At 51.8% G+C, this 16,657-nt stretch overlaps 1 protein-coding gene across 2 annotated transcripts in view; it reads right to left on the bottom strand.

Annotated features, from left to right (window-relative positions):
* LOC140404077 (uncharacterized) overlaps nt 1-16,657 on the bottom strand; it is a 143,106-nt gene that overhangs the window by 26,480 nt on the left and 99,969 nt on the right. For both annotated transcript variants that reach the window (XM_072492455.1, XM_072492456.1), the window contains one exon: nt 9,563-9,850. In XM_072492455.1, the coding sequence (XP_072348556.1) occupies nt 9,563-9,850 (288 nt within the window). The remainder of the gene's footprint in view (nt 1-9,562; nt 9,851-16,657) is intronic.

Raw genomic sequence — 16,657 nt, 5'->3', positions numbered from 1 at the left:
ATCTCCCTCTGTCTGTACTCTCAGACTGTGCTTCCCTCTGTCTGTACACTCAGACTGTGTTCCATCTGTCAGTACTCTCACACTATGCTTCCGCCTGTCTGTACTCTCAGACTGTGCTCCCTCTGTCTGTACCCTCAGACTGTGCTTCCTCCTGCCTGTACCCTCAGAATGTGCTGCCCTCTATCTGTACTGTCAGACTGTGCTTATCGCCGTCTGTACTCTCAGATTGTGCTCCCTCTGTTTGTATTCTCAGACTGTGCTCCCTCTGTCTGTTCTCTCAGCCTGTGCGTCCCCCTTTCTGTAGTCTCAGAATGTGCTGCCTCTGTCTGTACTCTCAGACTGTGCTTCGCTCTCTCTGTACTCTCTGACTGTCCCGCCCTCTGTCTGTGCTCTCAGACTGTGCTTCGTTCTGTCTGTACTCTCAGACTGTGCTCCCTCTGCCTGTACTCTCAGACTGTGCTTCGCTCTGACTGTACTCTCACGCTGTCCTTCCCTTTGTATATAATCTCAGACTGTGCTCCCTCTGCCTGTACTCTCAGACAGTGCTTCTCTCTGTCTGTACACTCTGACAGTCCCGCCCTCTGTCTGTGCTCTCAGACTGTGCTTAGTTCTGTCTGTACTCTCAGGCTTTGCTCCCCCTGACTGTACTCTCAGACTGTGCTTCTCTCTGTCTGTGCTCTCAGACTGTGCTCCCTCTGTCTGTACTCTCAGACTATGCTCCCTCTGTCTGTACTCTCAAACTGTGCTTCTCTCTGTCTGTACTCTCTGACTGTCTGGCCCTCTGTCTGTACTCTCAGACTGTGCTTCCCCCTCTCTGTACTCTCAGACTGTGCTTCCCTCTGTCTGTACTCTCAGAGTGTGCTGCCGCTGTCTGTACTCTCAGACTGTGCTTCGCTCTGTCTGCACTCTCAGGCTGTGCTCCCCTTGACTCTACTCTCAGGCTGTGCTTCCTCTGATTGTACTCTCTGACAGTGCTCCCCTCTGGACTCTCAGAATGTGCTTCCCTCTGTCTGTACTCTCTGACTTTCCCGCCATGTATCTGTACTCTCAGACTGTGCTTCCCCCTCTCTGTACTCTCAGACTGTGCTTCGCTCTGCCTATACTCTCAGACTGTGCTCCCCTCTGTTTGTACTCTCAGACATTGCTTTCCTCTGCCTGTACTCTCAGACTATGCTTCGCTCTGTCTGCACTGTCAGACTGTGCTCACCCTGACTGTACTCTCAGACTGTGCTCCCTCTGTATGTATGCTCAGACTGTGCTCCCTCTGCCTGTACTCTCAGACCGTGCTCCCTCGGTCTGTACTCTCTGACTGTCCCGCCCTCTGTCTGTACCCTGAGACTGTGCTTCACCCTTGCTGTACTCTCAGACTATGCGTCCCCTGTCTGTACTCTCAGACTGTGCTTCTTCTGTACTCTCAGTCTGTGTCCCCCTCTGTCTGTATTCTCAGACTGTGTTCGCTCTGTCTTTACTCTCAGACTGTGCTTCACTCTGTCTGCACTCTCTGACTGTCCCGCCCTCTATTTGTACTCTCAGACTGTGCATCCCCCTCTCTGTACTCTCAGACTGTGCTTCCCTCTGTCTGTACTCTCAGAGTGTGCTTCGCTCTGTCTGCACTCTCAGACGGTCCTCTCCCTGACTGTACTCTCAGACTGTGCTCCCTCTGTATGTATGCTCAGACTGTGCTCCCTCTGCCTGTACTTTCAGACCGTGCTCCCTCTGTTTGCACTCTCTGACTGTCCCGCCCTCTGTCTTCACCCATAGACTGTGCTTCACCCTTGCTGTACTCTCAGACTGTGCTTCCCCTGTCTGTACTCTCAGACTGTGCTTCTTCTGTACTCTCAGACTGTGTCCCCCTCTGTCTGTATTCTCAGACTGTGCTCGCTCTGTCTGCACTCTCAGACTGTGCTTCTTCTGTACTCTAAGACTGTGCCCCCTCTGTCTGTACTGTCAGACTGTGCTCTCTCTGCCTGTACTCTCAGACCGTGCTTCGCTCTGACTGTACTCTCACGCTGTGCTCCTCCTGACTGTACTCTCAGATTGTGCTTTCTCCTGTCTGTACTCTCAGACTGTGTACCCTGTGCTTGTGCTCTCAGTCTATGCTTCCCCTGCCTGTACTCTCAGACTGTGCTCACTCTGCCTCTACACTTACACTGTGCTTCGCTCTGACTGTACTCACAGCCTCTGATCCCCTGACTGTACTCTCAGACTGTGCTTCCCCCTCTCTGTACTCTCAGATTGTGCTTCCCTCTGTCTGTACTCTCAGATTGTCCTTCCCACTGTGTATAATCTCAGACTGTGCTCCCTCAGACTGTGCTTTCCTCTGTCTGTAGTCTCAGACTGTGCTCCCTCTGTCTGTACTCTCAGACTGTTCTCCCTCTCTCTGTACTCTCAGACTGTGCTTCCCTCTGTCTGTACACTCAGACTGTGTTCCACCTGTCAGTACTCTCACACTCTGCTTCCCCCAGTCTGTACTCACAGACTGTGCTCCCTCTGTCTGTACCCTCAGCCTGTGCTACCCCCGCCTGTACCCTCAGACTGTGCTGACCTCTGTCTGTACTCTCAGACTGTGCTCCCTCTGTCTGTACCCTCAGCCTGTGCTACCCCCGCCTGTACCCTCAGACTGTGCTGACCCCTGCCTGTGCTCTCAGACTGTGCTTTCCGCTGGTTGTACTCTCAGACTGTGCTCCCCCTGCCTGTACTCTCAAATTGTGCTCCCTCTGCCTGTACTCTCAGACTGTGCTTCCTCTGGCTGTACAATCAGACTGTGTTCCATCTGCCATTACTCTCAGTATGTGCTCCACCTGCCTATACTCTCAAATTGTGCTCCCCCTGCTTTTCCCCTCAGACTGTGCTGACCTCTGCCTGGACTCTCACACTGTGCTTTCTCCTGTTTGTACTCTCAGACTATGCTCCCCCTGCCTGTACTCTCAGACTGTGCGTCCTCCTTTCTGTAGTCTCAGACTGCGCTTCACCCTCTGTGTACTCTCAGACTGTGCTGCCTCTGCCTGCACTCTCAGGCTGATCTCCCTCTACTTTACTCTCAGACTGATCTCCCTCTGTCTGTACTCTCAGACTGTGCTTCCCTCTGTCTGTGCACTCAGACTGTGTTCCATCTGTCAGTACTCTCATACTATGCTTCCGCCTGTCTGTACTCTCAGACTGTGCTCCCTCTGTCTGTACCCTCAGACTGTGCTTCCTCCTGCCTGTACCCTCAGAATGTGCTGCCCTCTATCTGTACTGTCAGACTGTGCTTATCGCCGTCTGTACTCTCAGATTGTGCTCCCTCTGTTTGTATTCTCAGACTGTGCTCCCTCTGTCTGTTCTCTCAGACTGTGCGTCCCCCTTTCTGTCGTCTCAGACTGTGCTGCCTCTGTCTGTACTCTCAGACTGTGCTCCGTCTGTCAGTAGTCTCACACTGTTCTTACCCCTGTCTGTACTCTCAGACTGTGCTCCCCCTGCCTGTACTCTCAGACTGTGCGTCGCCCATTCTGTAGTCTCAGACTGTGCTTTACCTTGTCTGTATTCTCAGACTGCGCTTCACCCTGTCAGTACTCTCACACTATGCTTCCACCTGTGTGTACACTCAGACTGTACTTCCCTCTGTCTGTACTCTCAGACTGATCTCCCTCTGTCTGTACTCTCAGACTGTGCTTCCTTCTGTCTGTAGACTCAGACTGTGCTTCCCTCTGTCTGTGCTCTCTGACTGTCCTGCCCTATGTCAGTACTCTCAGACTGTGCTTACCCCTCTCTGTACTCTCAGACTGTGCTTCCCTCTGTCTGTACTCTCAGACTGTGCTCCCTCTGTCTGTACTCTGAGACTGTTCTTTGCTCTGTCTGTACTCTCAGACTGTCCTCCCCTTAACTGTACTCTCAAACTGTGCTTCACCCTGTCTTTACTCTCAGACTGTGCTTCTCTCTGTCAGTACTCTCAGACTGTGCCCCCCCCCGGACTGTACTCACAGATTATGCTTCCCTCAGTCTGTACTCTCAGACTGTGCACCCTCTGTCTGTATTCTCAGACTGTGCTCTGTCTGTACTCTCAGACTGTGCTTCGACTCGGTCTGCACTCTCAGGCTGTGATTCCCTCTGTCTGTACTCTCAGACTGTGCTTCCCTCTGTCTATACTCTGTGACTGTCCCGCCCTCTATCTGTACTCTCAGACTGTGCTTGCCCCTCTCTGTACTCTGAGACTGTGCGTCCCTCTGTCTGTACTCTAAGACTGAGTTTCGCTCTGACTGCACTCTCAGACTGTGCTCCCCTGACTGTACTCTCAGACTGTGCTTCCCCCACTCTGTACTCTCAGACTGTGCATACCTCTGCCTGTACTCTCAGACTGTACTTCCCTCTGTGTATACGCTCAGATTGTGCTCCCCCTTTCTGTACTCTCTGACTGTCCCGCCCTCTGTCTGTACTGTGAGACTGTGCTTCCCTCTGTCTGTACGCTCAGACTGTGCTTCCGCCTCTTTGTACTCTCAGATTGAGCTTCCCTCTGTCTGTACTCTCAGACTGTGCTCCCTCTGACTGTACTCTCATACTTTACTTCCCTCTGTCTGTGCTCTCCTACTGTCCCGGCCTCTGTCTGTACTCTATGACTGTGCTTCCCCCTGTGTACTCTCAGACTTTTCTTCCCTCTGTCAGTACTCTCAGACTGTGCTCCCGCTGACTGTACTCTCAGAGTATGCTTCCCCTGTCTGTACTCTCAGACTGTGCTTCGTTCTGTCTGTACTCTCAGACTGTGCTCCCTCTGTCTGTACTCTCAAACTGTGCTTCTCTCTGTCTGTACTCTCTGACTGTCTGGCCCTCTGTCTGTACTCTCAGACTGTGCTTCCCCCTCTCTGTACTCTCAGACTGTGCTTCCCTCTGTCTGTACTCTCAGAGTGTGCTGCCGCTGTCTGTACTCTCAGACTGTGCTTCGCTCTGTCTGCACTCTCAGGCTGTGCTCCCCTTGACTCTACTCTCAGGCTGTGCTTCCTCTGATTGTACTCTCTGACAGTGCTCCCCTCTGGACTCTCAGAATGTGCTTCCCTCTGTCTGTACTCTCTGACTTTCCCGCCATGTATCTGTACTCTCAGACTGTGCTTCCCCCTCTCTGTACTCTCAGACTGTGCTTCGCTCTGCCTATACTCTCAGACTGTGCTCCCCTCTGTTTGTACTCTCAGACATTGCTTTCCTCTGCCTGTACTCTCAGACTATGCTTCGCTCTGTCTGCACTGTCAGACTGTGCTCACCCTGACTGTACTCTCAGACTGTGCTCCCTCTGTATGTATGCTCAGACTGTGCTCCCTCTGCCTGTACTCTCAGACCGTGCTCCCTCGGTCTGTACTCTCTGACTGTCCCGCCCTCTGTCTGTACCCTGAGACTGTGCTTCACCCTTGCTGTACTCTCAGACTATGCGTCCCCTGTCTGTACTCTCAGACTGTGCTTCTTCTGTACTCTCAGTCTGTGTCCCCCTCTGTCTGTATTCTCAGACTGTGTTCGCTCTGTCTTTACTCTCAGACTGTGCTTCACTCTGTCTGCACTCTCTGACTGTCCCGCCCTCTATTTGTACTCTCAGACTGTGCATCCCCCTCTCTGTACTCTCAGACTGTGCTTCCCTCTGTCTGTACTCTCAGAGTGTGCTTCGCTCTGTCTGCACTCTCAGACGGTCCTCTCCCTGACTGTACTCTCAGACTGTGCTCCCTCTGTATGTATGCTCAGACTGTGCTCCCTCTGCCTGTACTCTCAGACCGTGCTCCCTCTGTTTGCACTCTCTGACTGTCCCGCCCTCTGTCTTCACCCATAGACTGTGCTTCACCCTTGCTGTACTCTCAGACTGTGCTTCCCCTGTCTGTACTCTCAGACTGTGCTTCTTCTGTACTCTCAGACTGTGTCCCCCTCTGTCTGTATTCTCAGACTGTGCTCGCTCTGTCTGTACTCTCAGACTGTGCTTCTTCTGTACTCTAAGACTGTGCCCCCTCTGTCTGTACTGTCAGACTGTGCTCTCTCTGCCTGTACTCTCAGACCGTGCTTCGCTCTGACTGTACTCTCACGCTGTGCTCCTCCTGACTGTACTCTCAGATTGTGCTTTCTCCTGTCTGTACTCTCAGACTGTGTACCCTGTGCTTGTGCTCTCAGTCTATGCTTCCCCTGCCTGTACTCTCAGACTGTGCTCACTCTGCCTGTACACTTACACTGTGCTTCGCTCTGACTGTACTCACAGCCTCTGCTCCCCTGACTGTACTCTCAGACTGTCCTTCCCCCTCTCTGTACTCTCAGATTGTGCTTCCCTCTGTCTGTACTCTCAGATTGTCCTTCCCACTGTGTATAATCTCAGACTGTGCTCCCTCAGACTGTGCTTTCCTCTGTCTGTAGTCTCAGACTGTGCTCCCTCTGTCTGTACTCTCAGACTGTTCTCCCTCTCTCTGTACTCTCAGACTGTGCTTCCCTCTGTCTGTACACTCAGACTGTGTTCCACCTGTCAGTACTCTCACACTCTGCTTCCCCCAGTCTGTACTCACAGACTGTGCTCCCTCTGTCTGTACCCTCAGCCTGTGCTACCCCCGCCTGTACCCTCAGACTGTGCTGACCTCTGTCTGTACTCTCAGACTGTGCTCCCTCTGTCTGTACCCTCAGCCTGTGCTACCCCCGCCTGTACCCTCAGACTGTGCTGACCCCTGCCTGTGCTCTCAGACTTTGCTTTCCGCTGGTTGTACTCTCAGACTGTGCTCCCCCTGCCTGTACTCTCAAATTGTGCTCCCTCTGCCTGTACTCTCAGACTGTGCTTCCTCTGGCTGTACAATCAGACTGTGTTCCATCTGCCATTACTCTCAGTATGTGCTCCACCTGCCTATACTCTCAAATTGTGCTCCCCCTGCTTTTCCCCTCAGACTGTGCTGACCTCTGCCTGGACTCTCACACTGTGCTTTCTCCTGTTTGTACTCTCAGACTATGCTCCCCCTGCCTGTACTCTCAGACTGTGCGTCCTCCTTTCTGTAGTCTCAGACTGCGCTTCACCCTCTGTGTACTCTCAGACTGTGCTGCCTCTGCCTGCACTCTCAGGCTGATCTCCCTCTACTTTACTCTCAGACTGATCTCCCTCTGTCTGTACTCTCAGACTGTGCTTCCCTCTGTCTGTACACTCAGACTGTGTTCCATCTGTCAGTACTCTCATACTATGCTTCCGCCTGTCCGTACTCTCAGACTGTGCTCCCTCTGTCTGTACCCTCAGACTGTGCTTCCTCCTGCCTGTACCCTCAGAATGTGCTGCCCTCTATCTGTACTGTCAGACTGTGCTTATCGCCGTCTGTACTCTCAGATTGTGCTCCCTCTGTTTGTATTCTCAGACTGTGCTCCCTCTGTCTGTTCTCTCAGACTGTGCGTCCCCCTTTCTGTCGTCTCAGACTGTGCTGCCTCTGTCTGTACTCTCAGACTGTGCTCCGTCTGTCAGTAGTCTCACACTGTTCTTACCCCTGTCTGTACTCTCAGACTGTGCTCCCCCTGCCTGTACTCTCAGACTGTGCGTCGCCCATTCTGTAGTCTCAGACTGTGCTTTACCTTGTCTGTATTCTCAGACTGCGCTTCACCCTGTCAGTACTCTCACACTATGCTTCCACCTGTGTGTACACTCAGACTGTACTTCCCTCTGTCTGTACTCTCAGACTGATCTCCCTCTGTCTGTACTCTCAGACTGTGCTTCCTTCTGTCTGTAGACTCAGACTGTGTTCCATCTGTCAGTACACTCCGACTTTGCTTCCCTCTGTCTGTGCTCTCTGACTGTCCTGCCCTATGTCAGTACTCTCAGACTGTGCTTACCCCTCTCTGTACTCTCAGACTGTGCTTCCCTCTGTCTGTACTCTCAGACTGTGCTCCCTCTGTCTGTACTCTGAGACTGTTCTTTGCTCTGTCTGTACTCTCAGACTGTCCTCCCCTTAACTGTACTCTCAAACTGTGCTTCCCCCTGTCTTTACTCTCAGACTGTGCTTCTCTCTGTCAGTACTCTCAGACTGTGCCCCCCCCCGGACTGTACTCACAGATTATGCTTCCCTCAGTCTGTACTCTCAGACTGTGCACCCTCTGTCTGTATTCTCAGACTGTGCTCTGTCTGTACTCTCAGACTGTGCTTCGACTCGGTCTGCACTCTCAGGCTGTGATTCCCTCTGTCTGTACTCTCAGACTGTGCTTCCCTCTGTCTATACTCTGTGATTGTCCCGCCCTCTATCTGTACTCTCAGACTGTGCTTGCCCCTCTCTGTACTCTGAGACTGTGAGTCCCTCTGTCTGTACTCTAAGACTGAGTTTCGCTCTGACTGCACTCTCAGACTGTGCTCCCCTGACTGTACTCTCAGACTGTGCTTCCCCCACTCTGTACTCTCAGACTGTGCATACCTCTGCCTGTACTCTCAGACTGTACTTCCCTCTGTGTATACGCTCAGATTGTGCTCCCCCTGCCTGTACTCTCTGACTGTCCCGCCCTCTGTCTGTACTGTGAGACTGTGCTTCCCTCTGTCTGTACGCTCAGACTGTGCTTCCGCCTCTTTGTACTCTCAGATTGAGCTTCCCTCTGTCTGTACTCTCAGACTGTGCTCCCTCTGACTGTACTCTCATACTTTACTTCCCTCTGTCTGTGCTCTCCTACTGTCCCGGCCTCTGTCTGTACTCTATGACTGTGCTTCCCCCTGTGTACTCTCAGACTTTTCTTCCCTCTGTCAGTACTCTCAGACTGTGCTCCCGCTGACTGTACTCTCAGAGTATGCTTCCCCTGTCTGTACTCTCAGACTGTGCTTCGTTCTGTCTGTACTGTCAGACTGTGCTTCCCTCTGTCTGTACTCTCAGACTGTGCTTCACTCTGTCTGTACTCTCTGACTGTCCCGCTCTCGATCTGTACTTTCAGACTGTGCTTCCCCCTCTCTGTACTCTCAGACTCTCAATATACTTCAGACAGGTTAGTGAAAGATCATCGTTCAACTAAATAGACACCTGGAGACTTTGACATGAAGAATGTGATCGATTAATACAAGAAAATAGCGTAAGAAGAGCACAGGGAGATCCCATTGGATAGGACAGGGCTTGATGCCTTTTGCAGTGGAATAGCAGTATGCGCTGGGTCCCACTGGGCTGGACATTGCATGGTGGGATTGTGGAATTTGGGGGTAAAATTGGGTCAAATTCCACCCAGTGGCTTAATGATAACCTCCCAATATTGTCCTTCACTGAGTGAGTGAGTGACAGCTGTGATGGATTGGAAGCTACACTGAGATCCTGGTTTAGGTGGGGGTCAGTCGGACGCCCCTATCTGATGGGGGTGGGGGGATTGTGGCCGGATTGAGGGGGTCTGAACCCACCAGTTTTTGCTGTAATTGGTTCCTATCCGAATTGCTGTCCCTGAAGAGGACATTGGACCAAATCTGAAATGAATGGGATTAATAAACCCAGAATTAAATGGCTTCAAATTTGGATTTTTCAACCAATGGTGAAAATAAACAGATTCTTTGCAGAGTCCAGCCCAGTGACACTGTTCACTGCTGATTCACACCCTAGTTAGGTCACTTTACCAGTGACCCTGACTATTCGTCACAATACTCAACTTGATTTGTTGGCTTCAGGCCATCAATTGCATTTTTTGCCTCGTCAACTTTGGACGGAGTGTCGAGCTTAAACCATTCGGAGCCTCCGCCCTGGTTTGCTTTGTAATTCTTCAATGCATCTTTAACCTTTCCCTCCCCTTTCGAGTCGCTCGTCTGTTTTTTACACACAAAGCTCAGTAGATGGGGGTTTCCTGTCTGAAGACTCTTGCGCCGTTCCTCAGGATTCTTCGAATGACCCACTGTGTAAAATTCATTTCCCTCCATACGTATTAAGTAGATGAATGGACTCTGAAGGAGAGAAAGAACTTGCATTTATTCAGCTCCTTCCACAACCTCCGGACCTCCCAGCATTCCCGATGTTGTACAAAACATCCCAAGATGGCAACATGAGTAAAACAAACACTGACCCAAGAGACACTTATTGGGAGCTCGGGGCAAACAGCTCAGTCATTGGGGGCGGGGGGGGGGGGGGGGAGGCGTCATTGGGCTGGGAGGGGGAGGGGATGTTTGGGGGCAGGGGTTTTTGGAAAGGGTGTTTAGAGGGGGGAGGGGTCTCGAGGCTGAGAGCCTCAGGTGGGAATTTCCTGAACTGTAGCCTTTTGACACCTGCCAACAAGTCCGAAAAACTGAACGAAAGATTGGGAAGGGACCTTGTCGAAACCGGCGGTTCTTCCATTTCACTGGCCCAGGCCGACAGCCAATCAGCTGGGGAGGGGGATCCAAAAGAAAAACTGCAATTTCGGGAAATCACTCAAAATCTTTGCAGGAATCAGTCATCAAAGTTCAGGGAAATTCCTCACTCAGGATTAACTCAAAACTCACTCTGTGTAAACTGGATGTAACTCCTTCACTCAGCAATCTGTCTGGTTTCCCTTTCTAAAGGAGAGCTGCGACTCTCCAAACCACAGAGACTCACAGAACAGTTACAGCACAGGCAGGCCGTTCTGCCCTTCATGTCCATGCTAGCTCGCTGCAAGAGCAACTCACCTGACCTCACTCGCTTCTTCTATCCCCATTTCCTCTGCAAATTGTTCATTTCTCTTCAGATGTGTCTGGAATTCCCTTTTGAAGGTTTTGACTGACCCTGTCCCCACGCTCAGGCCGTGTAATCCTCATTTGGCCCTCGTACTTTTGCCATTCAACCCGTGTCAACCCTCCTCAACCTTTCCATCAGTGTGAACAGTCTCTCTGCTTCTGCTCCATCTGTCTGGAATCCTCAGCATTTCAAACACGTCGACCAAATCTCAATCTTCTCATCTCCAAGGAGAACAGCTCCAGCTTCTCCCATCATCCGGGAAACTGCAGACCCTCATCCCCAAGAACGTTCCTGTAAATCTATCCTGCACCCTCACTAAAGCCTTCAAATCCTTATTAAAATGCTCTGAATTGGGGACATTAATCAAGTGAGCAGATAAATTAGTGCATAAAGGTTTCTCATAACTTCTTTATTTTGATACTCAATGCCCTGTCTGTACTCTCAGACTGTGCTCCCTCTGTCTGTACTCTCAGACTGTGCTTCCCTCTGTCTGTACTCTCAGACTGTGCTCTCTCTGCCTGTGCTCTCAGACTGTGGCTCCCACTGCCTGTACTCTCAGACTGTGCTTCCCTCTGTCTGTACTCTCTGAATGTCCCGCCCTCTGTCTGTACTCTCAGACTGTGCTTCCCTCTGTCTGTACTCTCAGACTGTGCTCCCTCTGTCTGTACTCTCAGACCGTGCTCCCGCTTTCTGTACTCTCAGACTGTGCTTCCCTCTGTCTGTACTCTCAGACTGTGCTTCCCTCTGTCTGTACTCTCAGACTGTGCTTCCCTCTGTCTGTACTCTCAGACTGTGCTCCCTCTGTCTGTACTCTCAGACTGTGCTTCCCTTTGTCTGTACTCTCAGACTGTGCTTCCCTCTGTCTGTACTCTCAGACTGTGCTTCCCTTTGTCTGTACTCTCAGACTGTGCTTCCCTCTGTCTGTACTCTCAGACTGTGCTCCCTCTGTCTGTTCCCTCAGACTGTGCTTCCCTTTGTCTGTACTCTCAGACTGTGCTTCCCTCTGTCTGTACTCTCAGACTGTGCTTCCCTTTGTCTGTACTCTCAGACTGTGCTTCCCTCTGTCTGTACTCTCAGACTGTGCTTCCCTCTGTCTGCACTCTCAGACTGTGCTTCCCTTTGTCTGTACTCTCAGACTGTGGTTCCCGCTGTCTGCACTCTCAGACTGTACTTCCCACTGTCTGTACTCTCAGACTGTGCTCCCTCTGTCTGTACTCTCAGACTGTGCTTCCCTCTGTCTGTTATCTCTGACTATCCCACCCTCGGTCTGTACTCTCAGACTGTGCTTCCCTCTGTCTGTACTCTAAAACTGTGCTCTCTCTCTGTCTGTACTCTCAGACTGTGCTTCCCTCTGTCTGTACTCTCAGACTGTGGTTCCCGCTGTCTGCACTCTCAGACTGTACTTCCCACTGTCTGTACTCTCAGACTGTGCTCCCTCTGTCTGTACTCTCAGACTGTGCTTCCCTCTGTCTGTTATCTCTGACTATCCCACCCTCGGTCTGTACTCTCAGACTGTGCTTCCCTCTGTCTGTACTCTAAAACTGTGCTCTCTCTCTGTCTGTACTCTCAGACTGTGCTTCCCTCTGTCTGTACTCTCAGACTGTGGTTCCCGCTGTCTGCACTCTCAGACTGTACTTCCCACTGTCTGTACTCTCAGACTGTGCTCCCTCTGTCTGTACTCTCAGACTGTGCTTCCCTCTGTCTGTTATCTCTGACTATCCCACCCTCGGTCTGTACTCTCAGACTGTGCTTCCCTCTGTCTGTACTCTAAAACTGTGCTCTCTCTCTGTCTGTACTCTCACACTGTGCTTCGTTCTGTCCGTACTCTCAGGCTGTGCTCCCCCTGACTGTACTTTGATACTGTGCTTCTCTCTGTCTGTACTCTCAGACTGTGCGTCCCTTTGTCTGTGCTCTCAGACTGTGCATCCCGCTGTCTGTACTTTCAAACAGTGCTTCCCCCTGTCTGTACTCTCAGACTGTGCTTCTCTCTGTCTGTACTCTCAGACTGTGCTTACCTCTGTCTGTACTCTCAGACTGTGCTTCCCGCTGTCTGTACTCTCAGACTGTGCTTCCCACTGTCTGTTCTCTCAGACTGGGCCCATCTGCCTGTACTCTCAGACTTTGCTTCCCTCTGTCTATGCTCTCTGACTGGCCTGCCCTATGTCAGTACTCTCAGACTGTGCTTACCCCTCTCTGTACTCTCAGACTGTGCTTCCCTCTGTCTGTACTCTCAGACTGTGCTCCCTCTGTCTGTACTCTGATACTGTGCTTTGATCTGTCTGTACTCTCAGACTGTCCTCCCCGTAAATGTACTCTCAAACTGTGCTTCCCTCTGTCTGTACTCTCAGACTGTGCTTCCCTTTGTCTGTACTCTCAGACTGTGCTTCCCTCTGTCTGTACTCTCAGACTGTGCTTCCCTTTGTCTGTACTCTCAGACTGTGCTGCCCTCTGTCTGTATTCTCAGACTGTGCTTCCCTCTGTCTGTACTCTCAGACTGTGGTTCCCGCTGTCTGCACTCTCAGACTGTACTTCCCACTGTCTGTACTCTCAGACTGTGCTCCCTCTGTCTGTACTCTCAGACTGTGCTTCCCTCTGTCTGTTATCTCTGACTATCCCACCCTCGGTCTGTACTCTCAGACTGTGCTTCCTTCTGTCTGTACTCTAAAACTGTGCTCTCTCTCTGTCTGTACTCTCAGACTGTGCTTCGTTCTGCCCGTACTCTCAGGCTGTGCTCCCCCTGACTGTACTTTGATACTGTGCTTCTCTCTGTCTGTACTCTCAGACTGTGCGTCCCTTTGTCTGTGCTCTCAGACTGTGCATCCCGCTGTCTGTACTTTCAAACAGTGCTTCCCCCTGTCTGTACTCTCAGACTGTGCTTCTCTCTGTCTGTACTCTCAGACTGTGCTTACCTCTGTCTGTACTCTCAGACTGTGCTTCCCGCTGTCTGTACTCTCAGACTGTGCTTCCCACTGTCTGTTCTCTCAGACTGGGCCCATCTGCCTGTACTCTCAGACTTTGCTTCCCTCTGTCTATGCTCTCTGACTGGCCTGCCCTATGTCAGTACTCTCCGACTGTGCTTACCCCTCTTTGTACTCTCAGACTGTGCTTCCCTCTGTCTGTACTCTCAGACTGTGCTCCCTCTGTCTGTACTCTGATACTGTGCTTTGATCTGTCTGTACTCTCAGACTGTCCTCCCCGTAAATGTACTCTCAAACTGTGCTTCCCCCTGTCTGTAATCTCAGACTGTGCTTCTCACTGTCTGTACTTTCAGACTGTGCACCCCGGACTGTACTCTCAGACTATGCTTCTCTCTGTCTGTACTCTCAGACTGTGCTCCCTCTGTCTGTGCTCTCTGACCGTCCTGCCCTATGTCAGTACTCTCAGACTGTGCTTACCCCTCTCTGTACTCTCAGACTGTGCTTCCCTATGTCTGTACTCTCAGACTGTGGTCCCTCTGTCTGTACTCTGAGACTGTGCTTTGCTCTGTCTGTGCTCGCAGACTGTCCTCCCCTTAACTGTACTCTCAAACTGTACATCCCCCTGTCTGTACTCTCAGATTGTGCTTACCTCTGTCTGTACTCTCAGACAGTGCTTCCCTCTGTGTGTACGCTCAGATTGTGCTCCCCCTGCCTGTACTCCCAGATTGCGCTTCCCTCTGTCTGTACTCTCAGACTGTGCTCCCTCTGTCTGTGCTCTCTGACCGTCCTGCCCTATGTCAGTACTCTCAGACTGTCCCGCCCTCTGTCTGTACTCGCAGACTGTGCTTCCCTCTGTCTGTACGCTCAGACTGTGTACCGTCTGTCTGTACTCTCAGACTGTGCTTCCCCCTCTTTGTACTCTCTGATTGTGCTTCCCTCTGTCAGTACTCTCAGGTTGTGCTCCCGCTGACTGTACTCTCACACTGTGCTTCCCACTGTCTGTACTCTCCGACTGTGCTACCTCTGTCTGTGCTCTCAGACTGTGCTCCCCCCTGTGTGTACTCTCAGACTATGCTCCCCCTGAATGTACTCTCAGACTGTGCTTCCCCCTGTCTGTACTCTCAGACTGTGCTTCGTTCTGTCTGTACTCGCAGTCTGTGCTCCCGCTGACTGTACTCTCAGACTGTGCTTCTCTCTGTCGCTACTGACAGACTGTGCTTCCCTCTGTCTATACCCTCAGACTGTGCTCCCTCTGTCTGTACTCTCAGTCTGTGCTTCGAACTGTCTGCACTCTCAGGCTGTGTTTCCCACTGTCTGTACTCTCAGTCTGTGCTTCATTCTGTATGTACTCTCAGACTGTGCTTCCCCCTCTCTGTACTCTCAGACTGTGCTTCACTCTCTCTGTACTCTCAGAGTTTGCTGCCACTGTCTGTACTCGCAGACTGTGCTTCGCTCTGTCTGCACTCTCAGGCTGTGCACCCCCTGACAGTAGTCTCAGACTGTGCTTCCTCCGACTGGACTCTCAGACAGTGCTCCCCACAGGACTATCAGACTGTGCTTCCCTCTGTTTGTACTCTCAGACTGTGCTCCCTCTGTCTGTACTCTCAGACTGTTCTTCCCCTGTCTGTACCCTCCGACTGTGCTTCCCCCTGCATGTACCCTCAGACTGTGCTGACCTCTGTCTGCACTATCAGGCTGATCTCCGTCTATCTTTACTCTCAGACTGTGCTTCCCTCTGTCTGTACACTCAGACTGTGCTTCCCCCTGTCAGTACTCTCACACTCTGCTTCCCCCTGTCTGTACTCTCAGACTGTGCTCCCTCTGCCTGTACTCTCAGACTGTGCTTCCCCATCTCTATACCCTCAACTGTGCTCACCTCTGTCTGTACTCTCAGACTGGGCTTCCCTCTGCCTGTACTCTCAGACTGTGCTCCCCCTCCCTGTACTCTCAGACTGTGCTCCCTCTGCCTGTACCCTCAGACTCTGCTCCCCCTGTCTGTACTCCCAGACTGTGCTCCCTCTGCCTGTACCCTCAGACTGTGCTCCCTCTGCCTGTACCCTCAGACTGTGCTCTCCCTGTCTGTACCCTCAGACTGTGCTCCCTCTGTCTGTATTCTCAGACTGTGATTCCTCTGTCTGTACTCTCAGACTGTGCTCCTCTGTCTGTACTCTCAGACTGTGCTCCCTCTGTCTGTACTCTCAGACTGTGCTCCTATGTCTGTACTCTCAGACTGTGCTCCCTCTGCCTGTACTCTCAGACTGTGCTCCTCTGTCTGCACTCTCAGACTGTGCTTTCCCTATCCTGTACTCTCAGACTGTGCTCCTCTGCCTGTATTCTCAGACTGTGCTCCTCTGTCTGTACTCTCAGACTGTTCTCCTCTGTCTGTACTCTCAGACTGTGGTCCCTCTGTCTGTACTCTCAGACTGTGGTCCCTCTGTCTGTACTCTCAGACTGTGGTCCCTCTGTCTGTACTCTCAGACTGTGCTCCACTGTCTGTACTCTCAGACTGTGGTCCCTCTGTCTGTACTCTCAGACTGTGCTCCACTGTCTGTACTCTCAGACTGTGCTCCCTCTGTCTGTACTCTCAGACTCTGCTCCCTCTGTCTGTACTCTCAGACAGCGCTTTCCTCTGTCAGTCGTCCTCCTCTTCCAGGTTCTATCGCCTAACAGGGTGTTGGTGACCCTGGATTTCCATGGGATCGCTCCATGCTCATGCTGGACGAATCGCTGCAATGGTTTCCTGTTGCTGTTTGCAAAATGTCTGACCTGGACTCTGAGTGTCTCTGGGGGGATTTACTGCTGATAATGAAACTCTGTGACCATGTTGCGAATGTGTTCAGCTGAACACCCAGCAGCAAGGAGTTCCCGATTCCCATTCGAGCTGAGGATTAACAGATGGAAACAGTGACCCCAGTGGACAGGACAGCCTGTGCTGCCTTTTGCAGTAGAATAGCAACTTGACTGGGCCCCACGGTGCTGGACTTTACATTGTGGCGGTGGGTGCGGGGGGAGAGGGGGGTGATTTCGGGGGTTAATGGGTTTAATTCCAATCAGTGACACTGAGAAATCTCCCCACAATATCTCTCTTTAACATTGGGTCATGTCACAGGTGAAATGGAGTTTACAGAATGTTGATGGTTT

Source organism: Scyliorhinus torazame, chromosome 29 (assembly GCF_047496885.1).
Source record: "Scyliorhinus torazame isolate Kashiwa2021f chromosome 29, sScyTor2.1, whole genome shotgun sequence".
In the NCBI taxonomy this organism is placed as follows: domain Eukaryota; kingdom Metazoa; phylum Chordata; class Chondrichthyes; order Carcharhiniformes; family Scyliorhinidae; genus Scyliorhinus; species Scyliorhinus torazame.
This window is presented reverse-complemented; position numbering and strand designations above follow the sequence as displayed.